Raw genomic sequence first — 15,108 nt, forward strand, 5'->3', positions numbered from 1 at the left:
TTCATCAGATTTTGGCTTTCTGGGCTGTTTAAGTGCAATAGCATCTTGGTATTACAAACTTGTCCGTAAAGCACACCCGTAAGCATCTTGGTATCACAAACTTCTAAGCATTATTCTTCTATGCAAAGAGTAAGTTTAGTATTTTCTAAGTAGCCATCATTGCACTTTTAACCCGGGGGAAGGCTGCAGCAGGCAAAGCTTCTCTAAAAAGTTAACACAATGTTAGAATGTTTTAGAATCATTATTGTGCAATCTTTTTTGCTTACAATGTCAATGCTTTCTTGTTCTGTTGCAACTGAAGGCAGAAAGTTTCTCAGCTAAAAGGTACCAACAATATGAAGTGCTGAGAATACTCTTCAAAGTAAAGGGTCCCTCCCAAGGTTGTGGGGAGCTTAACAATGAGAAAATACTGGGCTTCTCCCATCATTTAGATATCAAAAGTAATTTCATCTAACAAAATGTTTCTATGAAATTCAATTCATAAATAATACTTATTAGGTTTATTATGAGGTTGCAAACTTAGTGCCCAGGTATCCTACTTTCAGGTAGCCTAGAAAATCCACTTTCCTGTACTAAAAATTGATAAATAAAAACTCCAAGGAGAGTCATTCTTTCCTTTATCAATAAAATGAATTTAATTTAAACACTATACAATCTATTAGGCACGGTCGTGCCCTGGTGGCAGAGGTAAGATGATCACAAGTTTGAGACCAGCATGAGACTTGGAAGCAGCACGGAAACCCTATCACAAAACTCCCAGGGATACAATGTACTTTAGTGGTAATACAACTGCCAAACAAGTGCAAGGACCTAATTCCCAGTAAGCAAGCCCCAGTGCTGTGGCTGCTTGTTGCACTGAAACGTGTTCCCATCACTGAAATGCTTCACTTGTGAGCTCAGGCCTCCTATTTCAAAACAGTTTTTATTTCATACAACTTCCATGGAAAGTTTTTAAAGTTCTTTCAGGTTAAGTCATTCTTTGTGGAAAAAAATACATATAGCTTTTTTTTTTTTTATTACAAAAACAAAAAAGTAATTCACCAATCCATTGACGTCAGCAAATTTATTTCACTGGTGCTCCCAACACACAAATGGATGCACCAGTCCACCAGTCCATAGGCATTTAATGTCTAGTTTAACTGGTTTCTTGTATCTTCTGGAGAAGATATTCTATCTGCAGATTCAGGTTTGGCTGGCCCTTTTTAGTCTTTTTGCTCAGGACTTTGAAAGCTTCCATCTTCTTCTTCTTCTTGTAGAGCCTCTGAGCCTCTTCTCGTTCTCGCTTTCTCATTTCAAATTCCTACAATTATAAACATACACAATGTTCATTCATCACAGACAGAAAACACAGGTCAGAAGCCCTCTGAAATTGACATCACAATGCAAACCGCTGATATTTGTCTCTCATGTTGTATAACATGTGAATAATTACCAAAATTGAAGAAGTGTGAGCTCTTTGCTTTCATACCGTAATGATATAAAGAACACCAAAGAATAACAGTCATGGCAGCATTTTATGCATGTTATCTAAGTAAAAGAAAAGTCAAATACTTACTTAGCAATTTCACTGTTTAAATCCACTAAAGAATTAGAAGGACCTTTACAGAGGTTAGCTATTCTAATATTCTGAATAACACTAAAAAGTTTATTTCCAGAAAACCCTATCTTGCATTTTTTTTTGTTCTTTAGCTAATTTGCAAAACAATCTGTTAGACACCATGAGTTTCACCATTTAAGTCAGTCATGCTCATTTATTGCTATGATAGAAACTCAAGTATAGAAGATTGTAACCCAAAATGATAACTAGTTCTGAAGATCCATCATATCGAACAAGCACTACAACATTATCACTACCTTAAAAGAACAGCTGAAAAGAAGCTGTACTGTATAGTAAGTGTGCTCATCTCCAGTCTAGGGAGCCTCAAAATGACATACTAGACATACATCAGACTTACACTCACTTGTAATTACAAGTAATTATAGTTAGCAAAGAATCTTACATGTAATTTGTGAGACTGCAGTACACTCTGTTCTTCTAACAACTTTTCCTAGTTTACTTTGTTGGTCTTACATACAAGGACCAAGCTCAGTAATAAAGAAGTGACTTGCTGGGGACCACTATGTGATGGAGCTTGGGAACTTGGTTTTATAAATAGATTCAAGTGCACATTACTTAAAATCATATAACTATGTGGTATAGTATTTAATATGTACATAGAGATATGAAGCTGGGTGGTGGTAGTGGTGCATGCCTTTAATCCCAGCACTAGGAGACAGAAGCAGGTAGATATCTAAGTTCCAGGCCAGCCAGAGCTACATAGTAAGACCTCCTCAAAAAAGATCTGAAACTTATTTAAGAGTTCTGCTGCCTGGCTTGGTTGTCTGATTTATCGATATGGCATTACTCTTATTTATGGGTCTATTTAACTAATTCTTAACAATTTTAATCTCATGGGTAAAGTGTCACCGGCTTTTGTATAACATTAGTAGAGATCATCTTTGTGTGTATACATGAAATTATATCAGTACTATCTTTTGGGATATTTTGATGAAATACTGGTACATTACCATATAAACAGACTGAGGAAAAAAAATATCACATGATTATCTCACTGGATGTCAAAAAAGCCTTTGACAAAATCCAGCACCCCTTCATGATAAAGGTCTTGGAGAAATCAGGGATAACAGGAACATACCTCAACATAATAAAAGCAAGCCGACAGCCAACATCAAATTAAATGGAGAGAAGCTCAATGCAATTCCTCTAAAATCAGGAACAAGACAAGGCTGTCCACTTTCTCCATACCTCTTCAATACTGTCCTTGAAGTTCTAGCTAGGGAATAAGACAACAAAAGGAGATCAAGGGAATACAAATCAGAAAGGAAGAAGTCAGACTCTCACTATTTGCAGATGATATGATAGTCTACATAAGTGACCTGAAAAACTCTAGCAGGGAACTCCTACAGCTGCTAAACACCTTCAGCAAAGTGGCAGGATACAAGATTAATTCAAAAAAATCTGTAGCCCCACTATATACGATGACACATTGGTGGAGAAAGAAATCAAAGAAACTTCACCCTTTATAATTGCCACAAACAACATAAAATACTTTGGGGTAACACTAACCAAAAAAGTGAAAGACCTGTACCGTAAGAATTTTGAGTCTCTAAAGAAAGAAATAAAAGAAGATACCAGAAAATGTAAAGATCTCCCATGCTCTTGGATAGGCAGGATCAACATAGTAAAAATGGCAATCTTACCAAAAGCAATCTACAGATTCAATGCAATCCCCATCAAAATCCCTACACAATTCTTCACTGACCTTGAAAGAACAATCTCAATTTTATATGGAGAAACAAAAGACCCAGGATAGCCAAAACAACCCTGTACAACAGAAGAACTTCGGGAGGCATCACCATCCCTGACTTCAAGCTCTATTACAGAGTTATAGTCCTGAAAACAGCTTGGTATTGGCACAAAAATAGACAGGTAGACCAATGGAAGAGAATTGAAAACCCTGATATTAACCCACACACCTACGAACACCTGATTTTTGACAAATAATCCAAATTCATACAATGGAACAAATAGACTATCTTCAACAAATGGTGCTGGCATAACTGGATGCAAACGTGTAGAAGACTACAGATAGACCCAAGCCTTTCGCCCTGCACAAAACTTAAGTCAAAATGGATCAAAGACCTCAACATAAACCCAGCCACACTGAACCTATTAGAAGATAAAGTGGGAAATACCCTTGAATTAATTGGTACAGGAGACCTCTTCCTGAACATAACACCAGTAGCACAGACATTGAGATCAACAATTAATAAATGGGACCTCCAGAAACTGAGGAGATTCTGTAAGGCAAAGGACACAGTCAGCAAGACAAAACACAAGCCCACAGACTGGGAAAAGATATTCACCAACCCCACATCTGACAGAGGGCTGATCTCCAAAATATACAAAGAACTCAAGAAGATAGTCTCCAAAACACCAAACAACCCAATTAAAAAGTGGGGTACAGAACTAAATAGACAATTCTCAATAGAGGAATCTAAAATGGCTAAAAGACACATAAGAAAGTGTTCAACATCCTTAGCCATCAGGGAAATGTAAGTCAAAACAACTCTGAGATACCATCTTACTCCTGTCAGAATGGCCAAAATCAAAAACACCAATGACAGTTCATGTTGGAGAAGATGTGGAGAAAGGGGAACACTTCTCCACTGCTGGTGGGAGTGCCAACTTGTACAGCCACTTTGGAAATCAGTATGGGGACTCCTCATAGAAAATGGGAATCAATCTACCACAAGATCCAGCAATTCCACTCATAGACATATACCCAAAAGAAGTACATTCAGACAACAAGGACATCTGTTCAACAATGTTCATAGCAGCACTATTTGTCATATCCAGAAACTGGAAGCAGCCTAAATGCCCCTTAGCCGAAGAATGGATAGAGAAAATGTGGAACATTTACACAATGGAGTACTACTCAGCAGAAAAAAACAATGGAATCTTGAAATTTGCAGGAAAATGGATGGAACTAGAAGAACCCATTCTGAGCGAGGTAACCCAATCATAAAAAGACAAACATGATATGTACTCACTCATATGTGGATTTTAAACCTAGAGTAAGGTATTAGCAGCCTACAATCCACACTGCCAGAGAAAATAGTAAACAAGTAGGACCCTAAAAGAGACAAACTTTGTCCCCTGGAGAAGGGGAAAGGGTCAAGATCTCCTGAGCAAATTGAGAGCATGGCAAAGGGGGGAGGGAGCTATGAGAATGAGAAGGGAAGAAGAGAAAAGATGTAGAGGGCATGAGGGAGCAGAAAGGTTGAGTCAGGGGAAGAATAGAAGAAAGGATATGTGATAGGTAGGGTTTTAGCTAGAGGGATGGTAGGGGAGGAGGGGAGGGAGAAGGGAACTGGGATTGTCATGCAATTCAATCGTGTTTGTAACTCAAATAAAACAAAAATAAGCTTTAGTACAAAACAAACTAACAAAAACCTAAAAGCTAGAACCTTCAGACTAACCACTACTACCCAGCACAGATCAGTTTTTAAGGTCATAGGTCAAGGGCGAAAGGAGGCTCAAGAAAATATTTAAGCATGGGAGATGGCTTCATTTCTGGGTATTTTATTCCAATACCTCCTCTGTGTCTTTTACTGAAGTGTAAAATTAGGAAAATCATCAATATAGATCTTAGGTTATTTTTCCTCAAATTTACAGCATGATCAGTTTATTTCAAGGAACTTGTTAAAGATCTAAGTTCCTAGGCTGTAGTCTGAGAAATACTATCACAGATGCCAGATGCTCATATTATTAACTGACAGGCAACTTTTTTGAATTTTATCACTAACCTACTAGTATTGTCTGAGCCAATCAAGGACTTAGAATATCATACAATTCTACAAGTCTGCTGAGCAATACAAAAAGAAATAAGTATTGTAGCAGACAATAATTACGTGCCCAATACTAAGAAACATAGCTTTTACACATGTTAAAGATAAAGAAAAACCCAAATAATAAAAAAGTAGAACTTACAAATTTCTTAGCAGCACGCTTTGCTTGTATCCGTTCATACTCTTCTTGTGCCTTTTGGTTTGAAGTTTTCTTTTTTTTTGGAATAGTGACAGAACTTGCAAGAGAAATTAAGACATGCAAGTTAAACAATTAAGAAATGATTTAGTCAAAATTATGCAACTGTGTATTCAAATACAGTATTTATATACAAAGCATTACTAATACAAATTGGTCAAATCCACCCACCATTTTTTCTTCTCCAATCCCTTCCATATCCTCTACACATCTCCTTAGAAACTTCATGCTTTTCTCATCATGTTGCCCATAATGGCCTGGAACTTGTAATTGTTCTTTCTGCCTCAGCTTCCCAAATGTTGGCCTTACAGATAATACAACACCAAGCCTAGTCTAAAAAAAATGTAAAACACACACAATGCAAATATACATTTCTTATATTTTTAGTTGTGAGCCTAGCCTTTAATGGCTGAGCTATCTCTCTAGCCCCAAATATACATTTCTTAATAGCTAGGCTTCATTATTGTTCAATTAAGTTACTTGTTCTTGAAAGACTAATTCAAAATTCAGATCTCTTAATTCTGATTTCATGTTCTTTTCACCTACATTCAAGTAGCCTATTTCAGTCATTTTACACTTAAACACACACACACACACACACACACACACACAAAAAAAAAAAAAAAAAACGGAGATTGTGAAAATGTTATACCATGACTTCAAAATGTATTAAGAAAACTTCTAATTCTTACCCATATCTTGTATGTTTCCCTATATCTTGTATGAAACATTATTTACATTTAATGTGGAGAGTTTCAAAGGAAGAAAGTACATACTTTGGTGTACACAGCTCCTCTGTCTGAGACTGATGATCACTAGACTGTTCTTCACACAAAGTCTGTTCAGTGTTACACTCTTCTTCAGGCACAGGCTGGTCAACTTGTTCTTCTGAGGGAGGCAGACCAACCTTTCTCCGCTGTTTCCTGAGTCTTTCTTCTTCAGCTAAGTAGAGGTGTTTCAGATGGTCTGGGTAATAATCGATGAACTGGGATTCCTGGGACATTGGTTCCTTCTTTACCTTCCATAGCAATTTCTTGTAATCTTGCTAGATCTTCAGTTTCCTCCAAAATGCAAAACCTTGTCCTAACATTTAATGATTTCAGTCACAATTATTTTCACAGAAAGTGAAAAATAAAGCTACTAGAAATGAAGTTCTTTTTTAAACATAATATTCAAATGATAGAATTACTTGGTTTTGATTTAAACCATAGTCTAGTCAACACATTTAATGATGTACTGAGAAGGTGGCCCTTTGCCTGAATATAAGACTAACAATTGTCAGACACCCCCCCCACACACACACACACCACCTTCAAAGTAAAACTAAAGAGTAAACTAAAGTCTACTACTTAACTTGAACTCATTATCGTATTCACAAATTAGAATTTCTTTAATTCATCTAAAACATCACGGGGCGGCGGCGGGAGGTCCTCAGCAAATACTTAAAAATAGGGTGGGAGAATCTTACTTTCTTTTGGAGAAACTTACTAATCATCTATTTTCCAAAACAAAACACAAAAGGGGATGATGTACAACTTTCTGAACATCTGTCAATTATTAAATCGTACAAAATACTTAACCATTTGAAGCGCAATTGAGAGGCTTTACAAAGTCAAAACAGGGAATCTAAGAGAGGAGGATGAGACTGGAGCCTTTGTAATTATCAAGGCATTGGGGCAGTGTACTTTTAACCCCATCTTTCTTTCCTTTGCTGTAGTACAGATACGAACTGTCTAGATAGCGCAGTCTAGACCCCTAGACGCTCCGTGCTTCGGGTTAGATTCAATTGACAGCACCGTCCGGTTCTCCCACGCAAAAGGCTGAGAAGCTAATGGACTGAGCGGGCTTAGAAACGGCTTCCCAGGTCTCAACAAAGACCCGGACGACGTCCCAAAACTCTTTTCCGGGCAGACACCCAGCAAGCACCCTCGGCCTTCTGCACTGCTGTCGTCAGACATACCCTCTCGAACGCTTCCGGGGAAGGCTTGCTGGTGGCTAGGCCGCCAGGTCCTGCGTTTCCGACTTTGGTTCTTGGATGCGACCTGAGGCGTCCTCCGGTCCGCCACTTCGAAGACGGCATCACCGGCGCCATCTTGCCCCACTAGGGTCTGGAGAACTACGGCCGACGCTGACATAATACGTCACCAGGCCGAAGCAACCAACCACCCATGTAGCGCACGCTCGGAGCTCGTCTGCTTCCGCCTGTCCGGCTTCAGGAAGAGAGGTGCCGCGCGGCCATGTTGGCGCCACCTGCAGCCCTGGAGGGCGAGCGAGCGTCATGGCAGCGCTTTGCTCTCTCCCCAGGACCCCGGACCTGCCCACACTGCACGGCAAGTTGCAGGACTTGCTGGGCTTCCTGAGGGGCGCCCTGCGCATTTCCAGCGCGCACACGGTGGATTTCTACACCCAGTCGGTGTGGCAGGAGCTGGTCGACCTGCCCCCCGAGAGCGTGCGGGCGGCGCTGAGGGAGCCGCCGCCGGAGGCGGAGGCCGGCTCAGGTGATTGGCGGGCGGGCGGGGAGGGACCGGGTGACTGACAGGTGGGCGGGGCGAGACCGGTTGACTGGCGGGTGGGCGGGGCGGGACCGGGTGACTGACAGGTGGGCGGGGTGAGACAGGGTGACTGACAGATGGGCGGAGCAGGAACGGATGACTGACGGGCGGGCGGAGCGGGAGCGGGTGACTGACGGGTAGGCGGGGCGGGACCAGGTGATTGACGAGTGGGCGGGGCGGGACCAGGTGGCTGGCATGTGGGCAGGGCGGGATCAGTTGACTGCGGGGCGGGCGGTCGGGTTGCGCGGCTGATAGTGCGCCCCCTGGTGGAATTTGGCGGAAGTGACAGGGATTTGCGTAGCGTCCCTGGGAATTGAATGGAGGGATCTGCATAGCGAGGGTGGGAGTGGTCCCCTGGTCTCATCTTGGGTGTTGGTATATTGCCCCAATTTAAGGGAATCAAGAAACAGGAAATAGGCGTTCATTCACTTAGAGATTCAACGGTTTAGTTTAGGTTTGGAAATACAAAAAGGTTGTTTCTCATCAGTACAAGGAAGAGTGTATCTTGGATTTGGATTTGGATGGTGGAAGTCTTGAAAGTTCATTAGTTCATTTTGAAACTATGTATTTTCAATATCAGTTATGTCATGTGAAGTTTTGAAGTCTCTGGAGTTTCGTACAAAGAAACTTAGGTTCTATGAAGTGTCTGTTTTGGAAAAAAAGGAACAATAGCAGCTACTGGAATGTCTTCTGCTTTGCATCCAGGCTTTCCAGGTGTCGTTAGTGAACTTCATCCCTGAAGCATCCTCAACATGCAGTGTGACACGGGGTGAGGGGCGGGGTGGGTATTATAGAACTTAGTAAATATTGGTTCTTTCAGATCTTTCTTGGAAACTTGCAAAGAGCAGGAACCACATTTGTCTTAACAATGCGTGGATTCCAATATGTGGAAAAATACTTGGCATGTATTAAGTGCTCCATAAATATTTGTTGAACTAATGACTCAAGATGGCTTTCAAAGAACAAAGAAAATGTAAAGAAAGGTGAGGATGAAGTGCAGAGCAAGGCTTTAATGTGTGTATAACTTGGTCTCCACTGAATGGAATTACATTATTTTGCATATACTAATAGTTGTATTCACTGTATGTTCTGCAATGTGCTATTGCTAGGTGCACAGGTATTTTTTTCTCCAAATATATTTTCCTGTGTGTGTGTGTGTGTGTGTGTGTGTGTGTGTGTGTGTGTGTGTGTTGTGTACCTGCCTGTCCTCATGTAGGCCCATAGGTCAGCTTCCAGTGTTATTTCTCAGGAACTATGCACCCAGTGTTTTGAGACAGGGACTCACCAAGTAGGCTATGTTGGTTGGCTAGTGAGCTTCAGGAATCTACCTGAAGGATTCTGCATGCCCAGCCCTGAAATTACAAGTGTGTACCACCATGCCTGGACTTTTACATTATGCTGCAAATTGGATTCTTTAATTGTGATTTGTAAATTTGCAGCATCAGTTCATTTCTCGGGGACCACAGTTTTTAGTAGAAGGTTCATGCTATCAATTTTGCATCACCTGACTCCACAGTATGAGCTCTTCATATCCATATTTAAATCTATTGATTTGTTTAGCAAGTAATTACAAAGTCAGTTTTTCATCAGAATCATTACTTAGTAGTCTGAATGCATACCTTCCTTATTTTTTTGTTTCCACAAGCAGTAATGCTAAGAGTATTTTGTCCATGTGTTTAGAACAATGCTTGCTCAGTGAAGATGGTGAATAGATATTGCCAAAATGTAACTGAACACATCAGTAATACCTTGTGTTTGCTTTCTTAGACTAGGAATGGATGCCTGAGTGTGAGTGTGTGTGTGACTGTGTGTGTGTGTGTGTGTGTGTGTGTGTGTGTGTGTGTGTGTGTGTGTGTGTGTGTCCCACTGGGTTTAATTAGGGTTGCTTGTGTGAATGTGGCTGTAGAGTTATTTATTAGCACATGGATAAATGTGTCCTTCTCTCCTGGCAACCATCAGCCACCAAAAGCTGTTTGGGGGATTTTTGTTTTTACAACATAAAAACATGCATGTATCTCAGCTGTCATATTGCTCTTGAGTTAATCTCTCAACTTCTATAGAATAAAATTCTTATTCATTGCCCTGAACTCAAGCTGTTCTTCACAAAAAAAAAAAAAAAATGCATGTGTTTGCATGCTTGTGTGGTATTTGTGCATGTGTGTATGTGTGTTTTTGTGAGGGATGTATATGCATGTATGTGTACATGTGTTTTAAGACCTGAGATTAAAGTCCAGTGTCTTCTCTGATTGCTCTTCACCTTATATGATGAGACAGGGTCTCATGTTGAACCCAGAGCTTACCATTTTGTCTATCCTGGCTAGCCAACTTCCCCAAGGAATCCCTGTTTCTCCCTCCCACAAACTGGAATTATAGGGAGGTGCTGGTTATTTTTTGTCAACTTCTTACAAACTAGAATTACTTGGGAAGAGAAAACTTTAATTGAGATTGGCCTGTAGGCAAGTCTGTGGGGTGTTTTATTTCTTAATAATTGATATGGGAGGGCCCCACACTGTGGGAGTGCTACCCTTGGCAGGTAGGTGGTCCTGGGTTATATAAAAACCCAAGAGGCTGATCGAAGCCTTGGGGAGTGAGCCAGTAAGCCGTATTTCTTCATGGTCTCGGCTTCAGTTTTCACCTCCAGGGACCTGCTCAGCTAGAGTTCCTATCTTGGTTTCCCTTAGTATTGGACTGTAATGGAGACATGTAAGCCAAATAACCCCTTTCTTCCCCAAATTGCTCTTGCTTGTGGTCTTGACCACAGCAGTAGAACTAAACTAGGACAGGAGGCTGCTGGACTTCGGCCTCACATGAGTTTTGGGCAGTGGTTCTCAACCTGTGGGTTGCAGCCCTTTTGGGAGTCAAATGACCGTTTCACAGGGTAACCTGAGACCATCAGAAAATACAGATATTTACATTACAATTTACAACAGTAGCAAAATTACAGTTATTAAGTAGCAACAAAAATAATTTGATGGTTGTGGGCCACCATAGTGTGAGAAACAGTATTACAGGGTCATAGCATTAGGAAGGTTAAGAACCGCTGGTTTGGGGGGATCCTAACCGCTGGTTTGGGGGGATCCTAACTTTGGTCTTTATGGTTAATGTGACAAGCATTTTACCCACTGAACTTTCTCCCCAGACCTGTTCTTTATGCTATGCTGTGTTTCATGGGGTGTTTTATGCCATTTTAGCGGAAACTGACCGAGTCTTCCATGACTACTACTTCACATACATTAGACACCCCGTGAATTACTTTGCTTTTTATCTATTTTTTAACAAATGTTTCTAAATATATCTTATTGTGTAATTTTATTTGCCAACAAGTTAAACTATGTAAAGAATCTTAAAATTAAAATATTATGGTTAATTTTTCTAGTTTTACATTTAATTTAATTTTCATAAATAATATAGCTCAATGTGAAAATGCTTTTGGAGTGATTGACTATATTTATGTATTCATTCTGGTGTTAATATTGGTATGGTAAGGACCTGCATGTCAGTCCTTGTTAATATGTGTTATTCATCCAAAAACATGATTTGCCTGTTTAAGTAATGTTTTTTTTTCATTTTATATGCAATTATAAATTAAGCTAGAGTTGCTTAGGCAAAAAAAAAAAAAATCCTACCACATAATTGGATCATATAATTGATTCATTTTAAAAGCAACAATATGTATTGTTTTTGTTCTCTTGGTACATTATAGTTGGATAGATTCAAAGTTTGTAGAATTTCACACAATCCATCTTTTAGTTTCCAAAGTTTAGGAAGACAGACTTAACTTTTGGCTATCAATTAACAAAGATGTAACCCAACAGTCAACTATTACAAAAATAAAAGCCTTAAAAACTTCTAGCAGCCAGGCGGTCATGGCGCACTCCTTAGTCCCAGCACTCAGGAAGTAGAGGCAGGTGGATCTCTGTGAGTTCGAGGCCAGCCTGGTCTACAAGAGCTGGTTCCAGGACAGCCTCCAAAGCCACAGAGAAACCCTGTCTCCCCAAAAAAAAAAAAAAAAAAAAAAAAAAAAAAAAAAAAAACACCACACACACAAAAAGATCAAAACAAAAAACTTCTATTAAATTTGCATTAAACAAAAAATTAATTTCCTTTTTAGAGATACATGCTCAACTCATCAAATACTTGGGGGAAATTGTACTTTTTATCCGAAAGGAACATGCCATGAGGCTTTTGTGATAGTGCTGGAATTAATGGGATTTGATCCATTGCTGTGATGGGGAGGGTTTCCAAATGAAAGACAAATTTTATGTCAGCATAGATGACTGGTTGGACACATGAACTAAAGGAACCCACAAAGGAAACAGGAAAAGAGTAAGATGGGTCAGGAATAAGAATGTTTGTAGAAGCAAACACAAAATAGTTTTATATCCTCGTGAAGATAATCATCAGGAAGGAGCTGCTGTCAATATTGAACCCTATAACAAAGTTATGTCTGCAACTTAGTACATACTTGTATCTCATATTGTATTCTGTATGATCTAAGTCACTCTTGTCTCACCCTAAGATTGTAAGTATTCAGGCTGAAATGAGGTTTTATGCTTCCCTAACAGGCTCAGTGGTGCTATTGAAGTCCTCATAGTGGCCTCAGTGATTACAGCCACTACGGAGTCTTAGGAGAATTCCGTAGTTGATGATGCTACAATAGTAAGTGCACTGAAATATGCTGTCGTTCATGCATGCATGCATCCATCCATCATCCATCATTCATGTTGTGTGCAAAGTACTTTTGCTTTACAACTGAACATACAACAGTGGTATTTGTTTCTAGGAGTAGATATCACCACAGGAAATCTTACCCAATTATTTGCTTTCTTTTCAGAGACATTTATTATTTCAGATACCCAAATTGTGTTTCAATTTCTGGAAGCAAGATGGCTTCTAGCGGAGAGGGAGATGCTAAGAGGAGTAATGAAAGTAGTTACAAAGAAAAGGAAAATGTGTAATAACTTATGGCTATAGATGGCTCTCTGCAGAGAAGTCGCTTGATTTTGATAGTAAGGTCCTTCAAGGCCCACTGTTACTTTGCTTGCTGTGGCATGCCAGTGGAACATGAGGATTAAGAGCAGAGTGGAAAGTCAGACTGCCACAGCTTTTTTGCCCTGACACTTAGTGTGCGCACACTTGAATCAGTTACAGTCTTGTCAAGTCTTAGGAGTTTCCTCTGCAAATGAGATAAGAGCAACAATTAACTTGCTCGTATAACAGGTAAAGTGTCTAATGCCGTGCATGGCATGTGGTATTAAAGTGCAGTACCTGTTAGCAGTGGAGCAGTGGGTTAGTGAAACCTGATGGAGCTCATCTTCCTTAAATTTTTATAGGACACTCAGGTACAATAACAGGTAAGTAGCTTGGATATACATTATGAATATACATTCATTGGTTTTATTTCTGGTTTTAAAACTTTATACATTTTTTTCTTGAAGATTCTTACAGTCTGTATTTGACTCTTTTGTTTTCCTGTGCACACTGATATCTGGTAGCTAAATTAAAAGCGGGTTAGAGGTATCTTGGTGTCGTGTTTATTGAAAATAACCGCTACTGCTTCTTTCCCATCTTGTTTCCTAGTTTGTTGTTATTTTTAAATTCTATGTTTAGTTATTGCTGTGTGTATGATGTATGATTTGTTAGTATAGATGCATGTGTAGTGTACTTCTGTGGTCTGTGGAGGTCAGAGAACATCTGGCAGGAGTCGGTTCTAGCCTTCCACGTGTGGACAGACTCCGTGGGGAGAATGGGCAGCAAGCACCTTTACCCACTGAGCCAGCCCACCAGCTTTCCAGCTAATCTGTTTCCCATACTGGCCTCTCTCAAAAGAAACTGCCTTGGGATAGTGATGTAGGTCATACAAAAAAGACAAAGACAGCAGACACTGGAGGAAGATAAGGACCTTCCACTAGAGGGAGGTGTAGGCAAGCAATCAAGCTGCAGAATATGCAGGTGGAGCAGGCAGCAGATTTTAAAAAAAATGCAGCAACTTTCTCTGTGGGGAAGAATATTTGCACCCAACTAAGAAGCAACTAAAACTCAATGGCACTGTGGCTTCTGTGCTGCTGGCTGCCAATCACAAACTTCTTATGCAGACACAGGGCACTCCGAGGATCTGAACCTGGCCATTGGCGTTCTCACATGCCAGATCACAGAAGAAAGGGAAGACAAGATCATTGGCCCTTCTCGTTCTCTGTGAGTCTCTGAAAGCAGCAAATTGTGGCTGTTATAGACTGAATCACTCGGAAAAAAATAACCTCAGCTGTATTTCTGTGATCAAAAAAACAATTAATTGTGGAACTCTAGACTAAATAAACTGCTTTTAACTCTAAAGAAATAAATTATGAGATGGAATCACACAATATGTAGTCCTTTAAAAAATTGAATATTGCTGAAAATGTATTATCATTTTAACTTAGGCCTCCAGTACCCCAAATTTCTGGAGTGCTTGTAATTAAAAGCAAATTAATAGTGTTTAGTTCAAGTCAAATTGGAATATATTCAGGAATTTTCAATAGGATAGCTATGTTGATTCAGACACTTACTTTTCCAACAGAAACATCACATTTCTTTCTGTTGACAACATTGCCCAATAACTGGCCGATATAATGGCCTCTCTGCTCACTGTGATTTCATTCTTTTATTCTATCACACTCTAAGAAACTGTTCCCCTGGAACCTTCAGATGTTGAGACTGCTCTTAAACCTGGAAGTCTCACTTAATAGTTGACTGAGTTTTCCCTCCTGCATCATGTCTAAATATTTTGATGTAGATTTTTATTACTTTTGGCTGCATCAGTAAATTCAGCTTGTAAAATTTCCTAAAATCTATATTAAATAAATTCACTATGGTAACCTTGTGGTTTTATTTTCTATTTAATTGATTCAAAAGTTGAAGTCACACATCTCTGCTATTTTCTGTTTAATAAATTTAGCACACATTATACCT

The 15,108-nt window shown here is 39.7% G+C and overlaps 1 protein-coding gene and 1 pseudogene across 4 annotated transcripts in view; one reads left to right on the plus strand and one right to left on the minus strand.

Moving 5' to 3' along the window:
* Positions 1 to 903: 903 nt before the first annotated feature.
* LOC100751067 lies at positions 904 to 7,777 on the minus strand (annotated as a pseudogene).
* A 90-nt stretch (positions 7,778 to 7,867) lies between these two features.
* Positions 7,868 to 15,108, plus strand: part of Mettl25 (methyltransferase like 25) — a 63,126-nt gene continuing 55,885 nt past the window's right edge. For all 4 annotated transcript variants that reach the window (XR_003480524.2, XR_004771852.1, XM_027392478.2 and 1 more), the window contains exon 1: positions 7,868 to 8,106. Coding sequence is in view for 2 of the 4 variants with exons in the window: in XM_027392478.2 (XP_027248279.1) it covers positions 7,887 to 8,106 (220 nt within the window). In the remaining 2 variants the exon portion in view is untranslated. The remainder of the gene's footprint in view (positions 8,107 to 15,108) is intronic.

Source organism: Cricetulus griseus (assembly GCF_003668045.3).
Source record: "Cricetulus griseus strain 17A/GY chromosome 1 unlocalized genomic scaffold, alternate assembly CriGri-PICRH-1.0 chr1_0, whole genome shotgun sequence".
In the NCBI taxonomy this organism is placed as follows: Eukaryota; Metazoa; Chordata; class Mammalia; order Rodentia; family Cricetidae; genus Cricetulus; species Cricetulus griseus.